The sequence below is a fragment of the Nanorana parkeri genome, unplaced genomic scaffold, assembly GCF_000935625.1.
Source record: "Nanorana parkeri isolate BGI_ZX_2015 unplaced genomic scaffold, ASM93562v1 scaffold40, whole genome shotgun sequence".
Lineage (NCBI taxonomy): Eukaryota > Metazoa > Chordata > Amphibia > Anura > Dicroglossidae > Nanorana > Nanorana parkeri.
In genome coordinates, this window is record NW_017306308.1 from 2,038,153 (window position 1) to 2,052,351 (window position 14,199).

Here is a 14,199-nt window from a genome sequence, read left to right on the forward strand (position 1 = left end):
TTGTTAAAGGAACAATCTAAACAATCAATCACCATAGTGCTACTGCATACTTTATGTTGTACACTATTTTTTAGACCACAGGAAGCTGTCCCTACCATCAAAGGGCCAGTTGGTTGTGTTTTACTCCCAGGCCCACAGTAAACCATCCCTACCACAAAAGGCCTATTTGGTTAGATCTTGCCCCCAGGTGTAGCCCACAGGAAGCTATCCCTCCCATGAAAGGGCCAGTTGGTTGTGTTTTCCACCAAGGCTTAGCCCACAGGAAAGCGTCACTACTTTGAAAGGGCCAGTTGATTGTGTTTTCCCACCAGGGCAAATGTTCCCAGTCCTTCTGTGATGTCCATGGAGTTCTGTGCAATCTACACTTATTAATGTACTTCCTGCATACATACTTTAATGTAAAATATATGTAAACATATTCATTAAAAACAGATTGACTACAATACCTCCTAAAACAAATTTCTGTATTATAATAATAGCATTTACATTCTCTATATTTTTCATGATAATAAGACATGGACAATACGTTATTTGATCTAGCTAGCCAAACCCCCAAACCCTACTGCCCTCACATGATTTGCAGGGTTCTTCTCCCAGCAGGCTTCTATACACAACTGAACACAGCTGTATGTGTGGCTCTGCCCAGGATCTGTGAATGTAAAGACTACAAGTCTGATCTGCCGCTGTGGTAAAGGTACTTATAGATGTCAATGGACCACAAGTGTGGTGACATCACTGCACTTGTAGTCCATTGATGACTTCCTCCAGCCCCATGACAGAGGGTCCATACCAAGGTCAGGGAAATACCCTGCATGGCTAGGGGACTAGTTTGCAGGAGCAAACAAATGCACACTTGTTTTTGTCAATGTGGGTGCATTTATTAATTTATTTTGCAAAAGGTGGACTATGTCTTCAATGTATGTGCTGCACTAAGCAGTGAATGCTCTGATATACCCAGTGACTACTATTCCATTTGTACAGTATTCATCAGTATTCTGAATTTGGAGAAAGAATAACCACAATCAGTATCTTAATGTAGGTTTTTTTTGGTATTGCTACTAAATAAATGAACCCTTCTGAAAATGATGGTGCATATAATGTTTATTTATTACAGATTTACTACTGATACTTTGTTGGAATTGTAGTTTATATAATATCCTATTCCAGATTTCAGTACAATATGAAGAGCATTAGAAAAATATTCACAATGTTCCATCTCTAGCACCTTGTTAAAAAGTCTGTGTATCTGGATTACATATTGATGAATTGTCCTCTTACATCCAACCAGTTCTGTGGTAGGATATTCATAGGAATCAAGTGTAGGACCCTTCCCAAGCTCAACTATCAAATTACACTATTGCATGTTGGACCAGAAAGACTCGATTTGATGAGCAGTCCAATCGACTTAATGGTGTGCTATGAAGCTATGGAATCCTTGCTCAACGTGCTAAATAAACAGTCCCTATATTACAAGACATATAAGTGCATTTCAAGATGTGAAATTCTAGCTCGTGATAATGTACACGTAATCCTCACAACTTCAAGAATGAGGTTAAAAAAACTGAGCACAGACCAATATCTAAATTCATCACAGCAGAGGTCTCTGTTCCCCTTACATAACCAACACTAAGTTACTTACCAGAAATAAAGTCTGCGATTTTCAAAGAGAAAATGCACAGCTACATGGTTAATTAGGTAAAAAAAAAACATGTATGTCAAGTTCAGAAACGTAAAAACTTCACTTGTTTTAGTCTGGGTTACTGTTGGCAATTTTGCCTCATAGTGGAGGGGTGCTATTTTACTGATATTTCTGATTAGCCTATGCAGCAACACATGAATAACTTACCTGCTGAACAAAGTATAGGTAGAAGAATTTAGATAATGCTTCCTTCCTTCGGGCATATTGTCAACAAACACTAGCCCTCTGCTGATGAAACCCAGAAGCCCAGACTATCTAATACATTTAATGTTTCGGTTCAGTAAAAGCCATACAAAGTTTTAAATTAAGAATACACCGATACCAGTATTTATATTTAGTTACTCGCCGATACTGGGTACCGATACCGGTACTTCCGGTAGTATGGAGCTGGCTTCCCGGGCAATCAGAAAGCTGGGCAGCGTGTCATTACCCGCCCTGGGCTTCTTGATTGCCCAGGAAGCTGCCGCCATGCTGTTTGGCTGGCTCTAAGCTGATTGGCTGGGAAGCATGGAGCTGGCTTCCCGGCCAATAAGGAAGCAGGGACACAGATCATTACCCGCTGCCTGGCTTCCTGATTGGCTGAAAAGCTGGCTCCATGCTGTTTGGCCGGCTTCATGCTGACTGGGTGGGAACAACACCGAGCCGACCAAACAGCATGGAGCTGGTTTCTCGGCCAATCTGGAAGCCAGGATGCGGATAATGGCATGCCTCTTCCTCTAACTGGAGGTTACGGTATCGGGATACGTATCAGAGCATTTGGGCGAGTATGAGTACTCTCCTACATACTCAGTATCAGCACTGATACTGATACGAGTATCAGTGCATCCCTAGTTTAAAGCATAATTTTGGGATTGCTCCATCTTTTTCCTGCCAATATCCTTTCAATATCCTCTCACCATCTGCAACTGCACTGTATATAATATATTTAGTTCACCTTCTTCTTTAGCCCAAAATATATTTTTTATCAATTGTGACATCATCCATTGTGCCTGCAAATGCCAATGATCTCCTGTGGCCAAGAGCATTGATCTAAGCGTGCCCTACATCACTTTCTAAGTACTTGAGGCGCACTTCATGGGACTACATTTCCAATGAGCACTGAGGACTGTAGCATGTGAGGAGGGCTCATATAAAACAGAAAAAAGCTGTCCGCACACCAGATTCCAATGGAATAATTTATTGAAGCTTGTCCCATACCCCTGGTGTCCCGCCCCAGATTCACCCCTTTAACACGTTTCACCAAATCACGGGGCTTAGTCACAAAATATGATTCTACAACTAAGCCAGTGATTGGGGGAAACATGTCAGAGGGGGAGGACCTTGGGCAAGACACCAGTAATGTGGTACAAATTTCAATAAACGATTCCACCGGAAACCGGTGCTTGGTCAGGTTTTCTCCTGTTTGTATTGGCTCACAATGGGGGGGAAGTGCTCCCAACAGCAAGCATCCGTCTCATTCCTTCCAGAGCCATGGAGAAAAAGTGCTTCTTTTGTGTGTTCTCCTTGCATGTGAGGTGGGCTGCTATGCCGTTAGTTCTCTCCCCCTCTGTTGCGGGCTACCTAGCCACAGACTAGAACTGTCAACTCTAGGCTGCCCTGACTAAATGATGTTACAAAGTCTGCTTAAACAATCAATCACGCTGTTCAAGGGGAGAGAGCAGCAGTGACCCAAAAGTTGCTTGATTCTTTGAATAAAAAGATTAGCAGCAGTGGCCCATCATCTAGAACAGAAATGGTGGCCTTGGGCAAAGTTTAATAGATTTAGGTATAAACTGTGAACTATTGAGGAAACCAGTAGATCAGGCAAGCCACGGGATGGCTGAAAGGTTAGCCTGCAGTTTTGCCTGGAGTTTAGCTTTCAAAGACCCAGCGGGTGGAACATTGCCTTAAAGACCTGAGATGCAAAAACAGCATTTACCTAGAAGTTTCCCTTTTTTGGAAAGGATTACGTACATTCATTTGGTAACTTTACCTGATGTCTAACTACTGGTAATCTGTATTGCTCTCACACTATCTTTTAGTAAATATAACTATCAAGCCTCTTTTCTGCTACAGATCTTTCTTGCCATTAGTATCAAATGTGGCACATTTTTCATACCTTAACGCCTATACAATAAAGAATCCCCTCATATACTGTAAAAAAATATATTTCTGCCATATGTGGCTCATGGACCCTGCCCTTGAAATAATCCTTGCAATAAAAATAGATTTCTTCAAATCTTTACCATGATCTGAGATATACACAACTTCAGTTATGCCTTTTTTTTCAGTCCAGTTTTTCTAATCTATTTCTAAATTGGAAAACCCAGCTTTTTTTTCATTTGAATTCAATTGAGATTTATTCACATCCAATATCCAGTTTTCCATGGTCTCATAAAAACGGCTGTTAATTACATAAAACCTATCCTACATGAACCCATGGTAATTCTCTGTTTTAAGAGTATTCTCTAATGTGTATTTTTTGCACATTATCTCTTAGCATGCTTTCAAATATTTTTTACAAGACAGAAGTCACTATCATGTTGTCTTGAATCCAGTTTTTTTTTTTACTATACTTTTATCCTTAAGGCCTCATTCACATGTGCAGCTGAAGGAACACAAGTTCTTAGTTTAGACGTGTCTAGATGCGTTTGTGTCCCAATGTGTTTAGATGCATACAAACTTTTCTAGCTCTGTATGCAATCCCAGAATACTTCATTTCAATACCAGATGCTTAGATGCTTACATGTGTACACGTATAAAAAATGCTGTATTCACAGGCCTCGGATGCAGCTCTGTTCCATTTTTTTGGGACGCTGCTGCAAGGAACATGGCTTCAGACACAGCTGTGTTTATGGGCCCATAGATTTGTACATACTGCATTCAAATATGTACAGAAATATAGGCTTTATGCATTTATGCATTTTTTTTATGCCTGTGGCAATGAGGCTCCTTTGTTAAGGCAGCTATTTCAGATCTCTGTGATTATATTTCCTAATGAATCTTTTATGGAATAATAAGATTTATTTTTAAAGTTTATATATTGCAAAACTTTTTGGATTTCAAAAAATATTGTTAACATTAGCTTAAATGCCACTGTTTTGTGATCCACAATCAGTTGTCTTCTGGGTTGCATGACATCCAGTTTCCTCCAACAGACTCCCTTTGAGCCCAGGCCACCATGGACACAAACTCCTGGTGGTGTTTCATATGGCTAGCCTATCCTAACAGTACTACTGTACAGAATGGCGCATACGTCATTATATGAGCGTCCTGCTATGCCAGAGAAGAACAAAGGACTTGTGAGGTCACATGACTAGCTAAAAGACTGCAGGGTTTAAAATATGTATAAAGGGATTTGTTTTTAATTTAACAAAAAGAGCTTTAGGGACAAAGACGGGAGGATGTATAGTCTTACGAAGTTGGACATTAAAACTGATTTAAATAATATATATTGTAGTTTATGTGTTTTGTAACACCAGACATTATCAAACCAGAAGACTCATTACTTGCAAGTTCTTTTATATAATATTTATAGCCCCTTTTATTTAATATTTTATAGGACAACATGATGGTCACATTCTTTATGGATTCCAAATTCTCCCCACCCACTCTGAGTGTACCACATAAGCATACATCATAATTAACCCCTTCATGACTGACGACGTACAGTGTACGTCGCCAGCATCGGGGCTGTTTAAAGGTCTGTGATAGTTATACGAATATATAATTAGCTATTTCACTTTAAGTTTTACTGGTTTCTTCTGCATTAACTGGGGTTTTTAAACATGAAGGAAATCTTCTTACAGCTTTACTGCCTATGTAATGAAATCTTCCACCTCCATTGTCAAGTTCCCATGTTTCCCTTCAATGTTATGTTTTTCATATGGACAACCTCTGATACAGTTTGTGAGGAAATGAAGTTTCCTGTCAAGCAAATCGTTGTTTCCTTATTTCTGTTATCATCTTCACTTCCTGTAGCATTTGGATTCCCTTTTTATTGAATCTTTTGGCAGGGAATAAATATGAGGCATTATAATACCTGGGGGATGTTGGCAGAGATCGCTGTGCTTCCAGTAGCTGCTGGAGGTGTGTCTGTAAAGTAATACGTTCGGCCGTCTGCCTGTAAAGAAAATAGATTAAACTGCATTTCTGTTGGATATAACCCTTCCCAAGACACCACTTATAGCTTCTGCATGTCACTACTTTATTGTGCAACTAGAAATATACAGCTTTGCAATGCTAGATGGTTTACTTTTAGACAAGAAACAAGATATACAGTATATTTTGAAGCTGAACTCCAGACAAATACACAGCTGAAACACATATATTGCAGCTGTTTTACCTGCCAAAGGATTTGTAATATTGTCCCTCCACTCTTTACATATGCACGGCCCTCGGCAGACAGCAGAGCTATTCTGGTGACTTAACCTTTCTTTACTATGTTTAAGCAATACAGCTTGGTCACCTCCCTGCACCCAGGATATGATTGAACAGTAAATGAGCAGCAAAATAATAAGTCACCCTCTGCTCTCTCTTACTATCAACATGTTCCTTTCCAGCACATGCACTTGTATGGAACTTAATTGGATCCTAATGTTGCCCCTCCCTCTATCAGTATGAGTGCTGCTTTACAGGAGATTATTGACTGATATTAAGACTGATTTAAGAACTTACACAAGCTGCGTTTAAAAATACATCTCATGATGTTTTACTAAATACGTAACTGCATAAATGTGTGTATTGTTATATCTGTCCGGACTTCAGCTTTAAGAAACATTTTCAGAGTAGTATCAGATCAAGTATCAGATTGTTTCCCCTTGTTGAATAAAAAGAAGAAAGGATGAATAAGATTGCTATAGGTGAACTGTGTGTTATGTTATTGTACGGGTGTCTTGTGCACCCTACATATTTCTTCCATGGATGACTAACATCAGTGCCAGCGGGCATGCAGCGAACATGTGCAGTACCTACTTTATGCTATTTTACATGCCAATAAACTGACATACAATGCATACCCCTGTGTGAAAAAACATCAATGCACCAATACACATATTTTGTTATTTGTCAAACAGTATCAAAATTGATGAGAACATTGACAGGCTGGTCTGCATATTTTGCTACCATATAATACACATTAAACGATGGTGCTCAACCGGAGGCGTAGAAGCCACACGTACACGGAACTCAAGTACCATCTCAGTCCATGTGAACAGGATAAAAGAAAAAAGCTGCATTGCGCAGGGGCACAAAATGTGGGGTCTAAAATGGGGGTCTAGTGGTGGTGAGCAAACTATGTCAGCAGCGTAGCCTCCTGCAGTAGTGTAGCACAGAGAGCAAGATTGTTCATTTACTGAAAGAATATAGACAGTTCACTTAGCAAAGTGAATGTTCATTGGCTTTAAATAAACATAATGAAGCTGTGTTTAATTCAATCAACCAATCATGTTTAAGCAAGCATACTACTTTTTAAAATATCCCTAGTACACGATTGGGTATTTATGATCAACATAGCTATACCTTAATTGCTCTAAATCTCTTTGCAAAGTGAAAATACACATTTCAAAGTAACAAGTCACTTGGGTAAGTAAGCAACTTCTACACCATTAATATATTAATCCCATAGCGTACTAGATAAAGGGGTTCAATGATTTTACAAACCTTGGTACTTTGAGTTGATAATGATATTGCTTTAAATAAATGACTTTCTTCATAGAACTCTGGTGTGCTGAAAAAAGAGCTAAGCAACCTGGGACAGTGTGGCCGGACAGGGGGCAGCAGGGCTACCGACGCCCCCAATTTACCTGCACCTCAATATGCTGACATTATGGCCAAAGCTCCAGGAGTCTTTAACACTATTAGCATCTTACAGGGCTATTTACAAAAGGGTGAAGAGTTTGGAGAAGGCAGAAGAAGTGAACAATCTAGGACAACATATCTGATTTGGAAAAATGCTCCAATTCAGCTCACTATCCAGTTCAGCTATGTTGTCCTAGATTGTTCACTTCTCCTGCCTACTCCAATTCCTTCACCCTTTTGTGAATAGCCCTGTTTATATGATATGCAGAAGTATGAACAAAGAAATATTTTTGAAGTATGAGAAACTGCAATGCTAGTAAAGAAAAAAATGCAATGTAAAATCCAATCCAGGCCATCTTGGCCATGTAGAAATAGAAGTAGACGTTCTACCTCTGCAACAGCTGCCTTGCAAGCATCTGTCTGAATAATCTGTATAAAACAGTATCTAGATATTAGAAGATCATTGTCTATTGTTGCTGCTGATTTTCAGTCAGATTACAGGATAAACACTTTATCTATGACTAGGTCACAACAGACATACCCTATTCATTACTCTAGCTAGTAAATCACCAACACTAGTTTTCATGGCCAATGTGCTCTTTTATAAGAATGAGACAAGCGGGTACCAGGGATGTCTTCTTAGTGTATAGACATGCACATTTGTGTTGTATAGACATGTCTGTTATTACTATCACTGTAGAGCCAACATAATAATAAAGAACAGTGCTGTAAATATATCTGCCAAAAAATGACTTTGTGGCTGCATCGTACACGCAATTCATGCTTCATATTACGTACTTTGCACAAGTTGTTTAATTATTGCAACACAAAGGGTAGATAACAGCTAACACTAAAAAGAACACTCATTTGATAAGTTGTTGGCGTAGTGCTCTGAAAGCTGCATAATGTATTAACAGCCAGCAGATGGCAGAGCAGCGCTCCTATTATAAAACACGCATAGCCTCACTTGACTTTGTTCTTTACAGACATCTTTAGTTCATCCCCAACCACATTATATCATAAAAATGTCTCTGGTACCCTGGATTCCCCTTTATAGACTTTGACTAGGCCAGCAAAAGTTTTACAGAGATTCACTCAGTGTTAGTGAATACTGCCAACTGGCTGATAGAAAATTGGTCACTTGTATTGTATTTGGTAACAGGAGGAAATAGCCAGCACCACCAGGGTCTGTTTTTAGGCAACATTTGGGTTTGGTAAAGGCCTTCACAGGACACATTGGTGGGATCAACTTCTAACATATGAAATATTAATTTGCTGTAGTGTCAAATTTGATTTGCACAAAATCACACATTAACTATGTGGGTTAAAATGAGGGTTTGACTACAAAACTGAAAAATATTTTTATGAGTTGTCACATAGCAACCCTTTTTTACTTCATCGTGCATCTAAAATGAGATCCACATGAAAACATTACAGAAAAACTTGTTTTGCTATGTGCAGGGGTAGGCAACCTCGGCACTCCAGCTTTGGTGAAGCTACATATCCTATGAGGCATACCAAAACTCTTACAGCCACAGACTTGACTCCTTGAGACAGAGGCATAATGGGATTGGTACTTTCACAACAGCTGGAGTGCTGAGGTTGCCTACCCTTGTGCTAAGGGCACCATTAAAATCTTTTCAACCAGCTCTCTCTTACAAGGGTCTCATCTAAGGACACTAGATATGCAACAAGCTGATTGTAAAACAGGTGTTGTTTTGTATTTGAAGTAGCTCTGATGTAGAACCAACACGATCACATGGTTAGAAAGGCCAATACTTCAAAATACAAACACAGAAATGGACCATCTCACACTTGCAATACCGTGACTAGATCGCTTAACAAGACAGCGAATCACCTACTACCACGGTGTCCCTTCCTTGCCGGTCAGATAAGCAACACATCGTTACTTAGAAGGCGATTGAATTTTTTTTTAGTGTTTCTGTCAGCGAGGGAGTGATGTCTGGTTCATCCGGTCAGCAAGGGAGTGACACCATGGAAGCAGGGTGTATTTTCTCTGCACATTTAGGCCCCGTTCACATTGAGCGATTTATCGCGCGATTTTTGCAGCGATATCGCTCATATTTCCGTGCGATATCGCTCTATGTAGCTTCACCAATACATTTCAATGGAGCTGTTCACATCTCGTCACTCAATATCACTCAATATCGCTTGTAGCTCGTCGCTGGTAGCTTGTCGCTCCTACATTCGAGCGATTTTGAGCGATATTGCTCCTGATTGAATACAGCCCAATAGGAAGAAGTCGCGCGACACATCGCTCAATATCGCTCGTCGAGCAATATCGCTCAAAGTCGATTTTCATGTCGCTCAGTGTGAATGAGGCCTTAAATGATCCTGTCACTGGTGATACAGGCCTTACAGTGTTAGTAGAGGCATCAGCGTAATGAAGCAGAGTAACTTAAGTTCTTTAGATTTTTGTTTTGTCCAAGGTGAAGCAGCCCTTCAACAACATCAAGACTGTGACAGGGAGACAGGTGATGAACAAGAAAAATACAAAAATAGAAATATTTTATGGTTTTACTGAGAACATGAAGAAGATAAAATAAAGGTATTTCATAGTTGCTATTTTTACATAAATACTGCATTTGGGTAATGCTTGTAACAAACATTAGCAATCAAGCCTATAACTGATTGGTTGAGAAAGAAGCAAGGACACCTATAGTATGGTAAGATTTTCAAAATTTGTCAGTGTAGTGTGTACCCACCGAACTGGTGTGCAATGGCTGGTGGCTGCTACATGTGCCTAACACATCAGAATTCTGTCAAGGACCTGCTTCACTGGATAAAGCCTTTGCGGGAGGTTTTTTTGGATAATTTTAAGATCTAATTATTATTATTTTAATATTGGAACATGGTAACTTACTTTTTAGTAGTAAAGCTGTGGCCCAGAAATATTTCAAAGGAAAATCTGTGTTTGTATTTATTTAAGGGGTATTGGGGGGTAGGGGTGGCTCTCAAAGAGTGATTGGTTTTGATACCTATTTAATTTCGATATTCAGCCCTACCGGAGTCATGGTTTATGACTGATGTTTGTGTGAATGGTTCTGCAGGTACGAGACAGAGGAAGATGTGTGGGCATATCACACAACATGGCAGGACCACTGCATGAAATAGAACCTGCAAGTCACAAAAACTGTTGTAGCGTGATCTGTGAAAGGTTTACACATATCCTTATGTGTTCAGTGAGTCAGTGGGATGTGAGGTGGATTTGTGGACATGGAAAGCAATTCACGCATTTATAATTACGTGCTGATCGCATAACAATTATAAAATGAGCTCTTCACAATCACATTATCCTTAAAGGGTATCCAAACCTGAAACTTTTATTTTCGTTTTGAAAACAGTAGGGAAGGGTTAGATCTCTTGACAGATTTTTATTGTTTTCTGTAACCACACTGGGCAGATTTACCCTCTTTACGTTCCCTAGTAACTAGCGTCATTAGGACTAAAAGTGACGGAATCCAGAATTCTGAGTTGTCACCAGAACAGGAAAAAGTCTTCAAATGGGGACACTTGTTCCAGTGTTATTGTCTTACTTCCTGTTGCATATATGAGACAGGAAGTGAAGGTAACTCCACTATTGGAAAACAGATGGGAAGAAAACCTGACAGGGGTTTTAACCCCTCCTTACACTATCCAAAACTGAAGAAAAATGTGGCTTTACATATACTTCAAAATGTACCTCAACCTGACAATCTTACAGGGTAAAGAAATAATAATCGACATATCTTTGTTGTGTTTTCTGTTTTTATTATACTTGTGTTTGAACCCTACAGGAAAGTATTTTATTTAGTTCATATGAAATGTAGCTACACAGTATCCTATGCTTACAAGCCATGCTATAGATATCTGTAGATAACTGCAAGCCATTTTTTTCTACAGGACCCCAATGCCTATGACCAAATCATCACTCACATACTTGTGACCTGCCTTTATCTGCAAAAGCCATGATAGCATTACAAAACAAAATTGATTATTAATGGTTTATACTCTTTTAAAGTCAGAAACCATGTAACCTTTAACACAAATTGAATGTCTAAAGCCCCATTTTTGGATAATTCTGTTCCCGCTCCCACCACTACCTCCGTCCCCCATACAACCTATACTGGAGGGTTTTTTGCCATACCTGTTCCTGTCTGGGTCCCTTGCCACTGCTGTCTCCAGATGAAGGGGATCATTAATCCAGCACTGCAGGTGCGCCTGAGACCACTTGTCCCTTACTGCCCCTCATGTGACATCACTCTTCTTCTGTATCCTAAGAGGACCCTGCCTCTGAACTGCCAATGGGAAGTGTCCAAGTCATACAGGCAGTGGCAAGGATACCCAGAGAAGCACAACCACAGAAAGTAAACAAAACAAAAGCGAGACCTTGGTACCTGAGTGTCACATTTGTGGCTTTAACGCAAGTAAAAAAGGGCTTTTTTTTCTTCTAATGATCAGTTAGAGGAGGTAAGTGAAAATTATCCTGGATATGTCCTTTAAGTACATGAGCATAAAGAATCACAGTTGAGTCTATAATGGAATATCCAAAAACGAAAAACACCAATTCGATTTTTCCTTACGTGAGTTAGAGAAGTGAAAGGGGAATTCTATCAGTTACCACACTTTGCTTAGCCTAGCAGTAGTACAGTATATATTTTCCATGCAGAACAAGCAGGGTATAATTTCAAGTATCTTTAATGTATAACCTTCCTTACTCTTTAAGTTGCTTGGTGAGCTTGACAACTTGAGATGCCAAAGACATGCAAGTCTCCACCACCACCAGGTACCGGGAACACATGCTATGTCCCTGGTGCTCAGCAGTCTGAGATGGCTTCTCTCCAGCATGGTTCTGTATGGTCACGTTTGCTCCATATTCTACCAAAGTCTGCAAAATAATAATACGATTAATTAGTAGGTCTGCCAAATATGTATTACGGTACTCTGTTCACGGTTCTATATATTGATTTGTCATGAGGTATTAGTCTACTATTTAAAGAATACACATGACCTAGAGATTATATATGGTTTATAAGTGAACCAATATAATATTTACCCTGAAGTTTTCTTTTCTTCAGTATACACCATTTTACATAAATACACTAAATCAGCATCTCTCAAACTTTTTTTCATCGAGACACCCTTCAAAAGTAAGCAAGATCTGAAGGCACCCCATACTAAACTGTAAAAAATGATGTGTGGTTCCCTCCAAAATCTTATCCTAAATAGGGATGCGGTATGGATTTTAAAGGGCGGACCCCATGCAAAACAAACAAACAAAAAAAGATGTGGAGTTTCCCCTTCACATTAGAGTCCCCCTTTTCCCACTGTGAGCCTCCTTCTAATCAATGACCCTCCTTTACGCCAGAGTCCTCTGTGGACTTCTGTCCTCTTCTGAATGCTGGCGGAGGTCCTGGATGCAGCCACCCTGTATTAATGTCATAGGTGTCCATGCGGCACCCTGGTTGAGAAAGGTTGCACTAAGTACATCCAATGTATTGGCTACAAGCTGTTTCCTGGGTAACATTTTTTTATTTTTTGAGATATCAAACTGACAGTTTTCCTAAAGATTTCAAAAAAGGCAAATAAGTCTAGCATTAAAGGAACCTCATATACATAATTTACAGTAATCTATACATAAGCAGTACCAGTCAGTGCATGAAGTCCAGGACTGTGCAATTTGTATGCAGTGGCTGCTTATGTGTTAATAAGGAGCATGCTGATAGAAAGAGAATGCAGAGCGAAAGAAAATAAGTTATTTGATTTGCTGCCTCTCTTCTTATTACTATGCAGTCAAAGGCTGGGGGAGGGACAAAACCTATAAATGTTACTTAACTGCAGCAGAGTTACTTCTACCCTGCCAGACAGGGCATTGCTGTGTGGCAGAATAGTGTACATCTTAGGACTGGATTGATAGAAATACCAATTCTATGTCGTACAAATCAGATCCCACGCATGTGTAGTTAGCAGCTTGCCTGGAGATCAGCTTTAAAAGCATCATTAATACTAATGAGTTCTACAAAAAACATGTACACATCCAGCGTGCCTTCACTGTTATTAGCCTGAGACCTATATATGGGAGAATATGTGAATATGTTCATACATTCCTTTGTCAGAATGTTTTAATGTGCAAAGTACCTGTAATCTATGGCAGCTGATCATTTATTTGTGCTTGTTACTTGACTTGAACAATGAAATCTGACCTGGCTGCAGTGGAAGCTAGCTACACTTTGCATTACCATCACGTCTGATCATCACAGAGTGGTTGAACATGCACGCAATGACCAACCACCTCATATCGTCATTTTGCACAGCTTTTTAAGTGTTAGGTATTCCTGATGGTGGCTTACCACAGGGATACAAAAGTGATCAGACGAGGTTTTATAACCTGTACAATTGCTTTTTCCCTAGAGATTTATTGGGAGGGCAGCCATTCATGGACATGAGCTTGTCTCCTGATTTCTCCATTTTAGATGGTCGTGTATTATCTGTGGACACCTACAAATAAAGCCTAGTTTTAAGGCAATATATTCTACAGTTAAGGTGGGCACACACTTACGATTTTTATTGTTTAGCCCTCCGGCTGAAAGAGAAAATCACTCCATTCCCCTTCCACTGCTCCAAGTTTGCTCCCGTGAAGGACTACAATCTCACGTTTAGTTACCTGACTTAGAGCCAGGGCCGGATTTACTCTCCCTGCCGCCCCAAGGCCAGGTTCTGCG

At 39.8% G+C, this 14,199-nt stretch overlaps 1 protein-coding gene across 2 annotated transcripts in view; it reads right to left on the reverse strand.

The window, feature by feature from the left end:
- SNCAIP (synuclein alpha interacting protein) overlaps positions 1–14,199 on the reverse strand; it is a 95,943-nt gene that overhangs the window by 14,445 nt on the left and 67,299 nt on the right. For both annotated transcript variants that reach the window (XM_018571225.1, XM_018571217.1), the window contains exons 7-8: positions 12,196–12,365; positions 5,721–5,801 (exon numbers count right to left, since the gene is read on the reverse strand). In XM_018571225.1, coding sequence (XP_018426727.1) covers positions 5,721–5,801; positions 12,196–12,365 — 251 coding nt within the window. The remainder of the gene's footprint in view (positions 1–5,720; positions 5,802–12,195; positions 12,366–14,199) is intronic.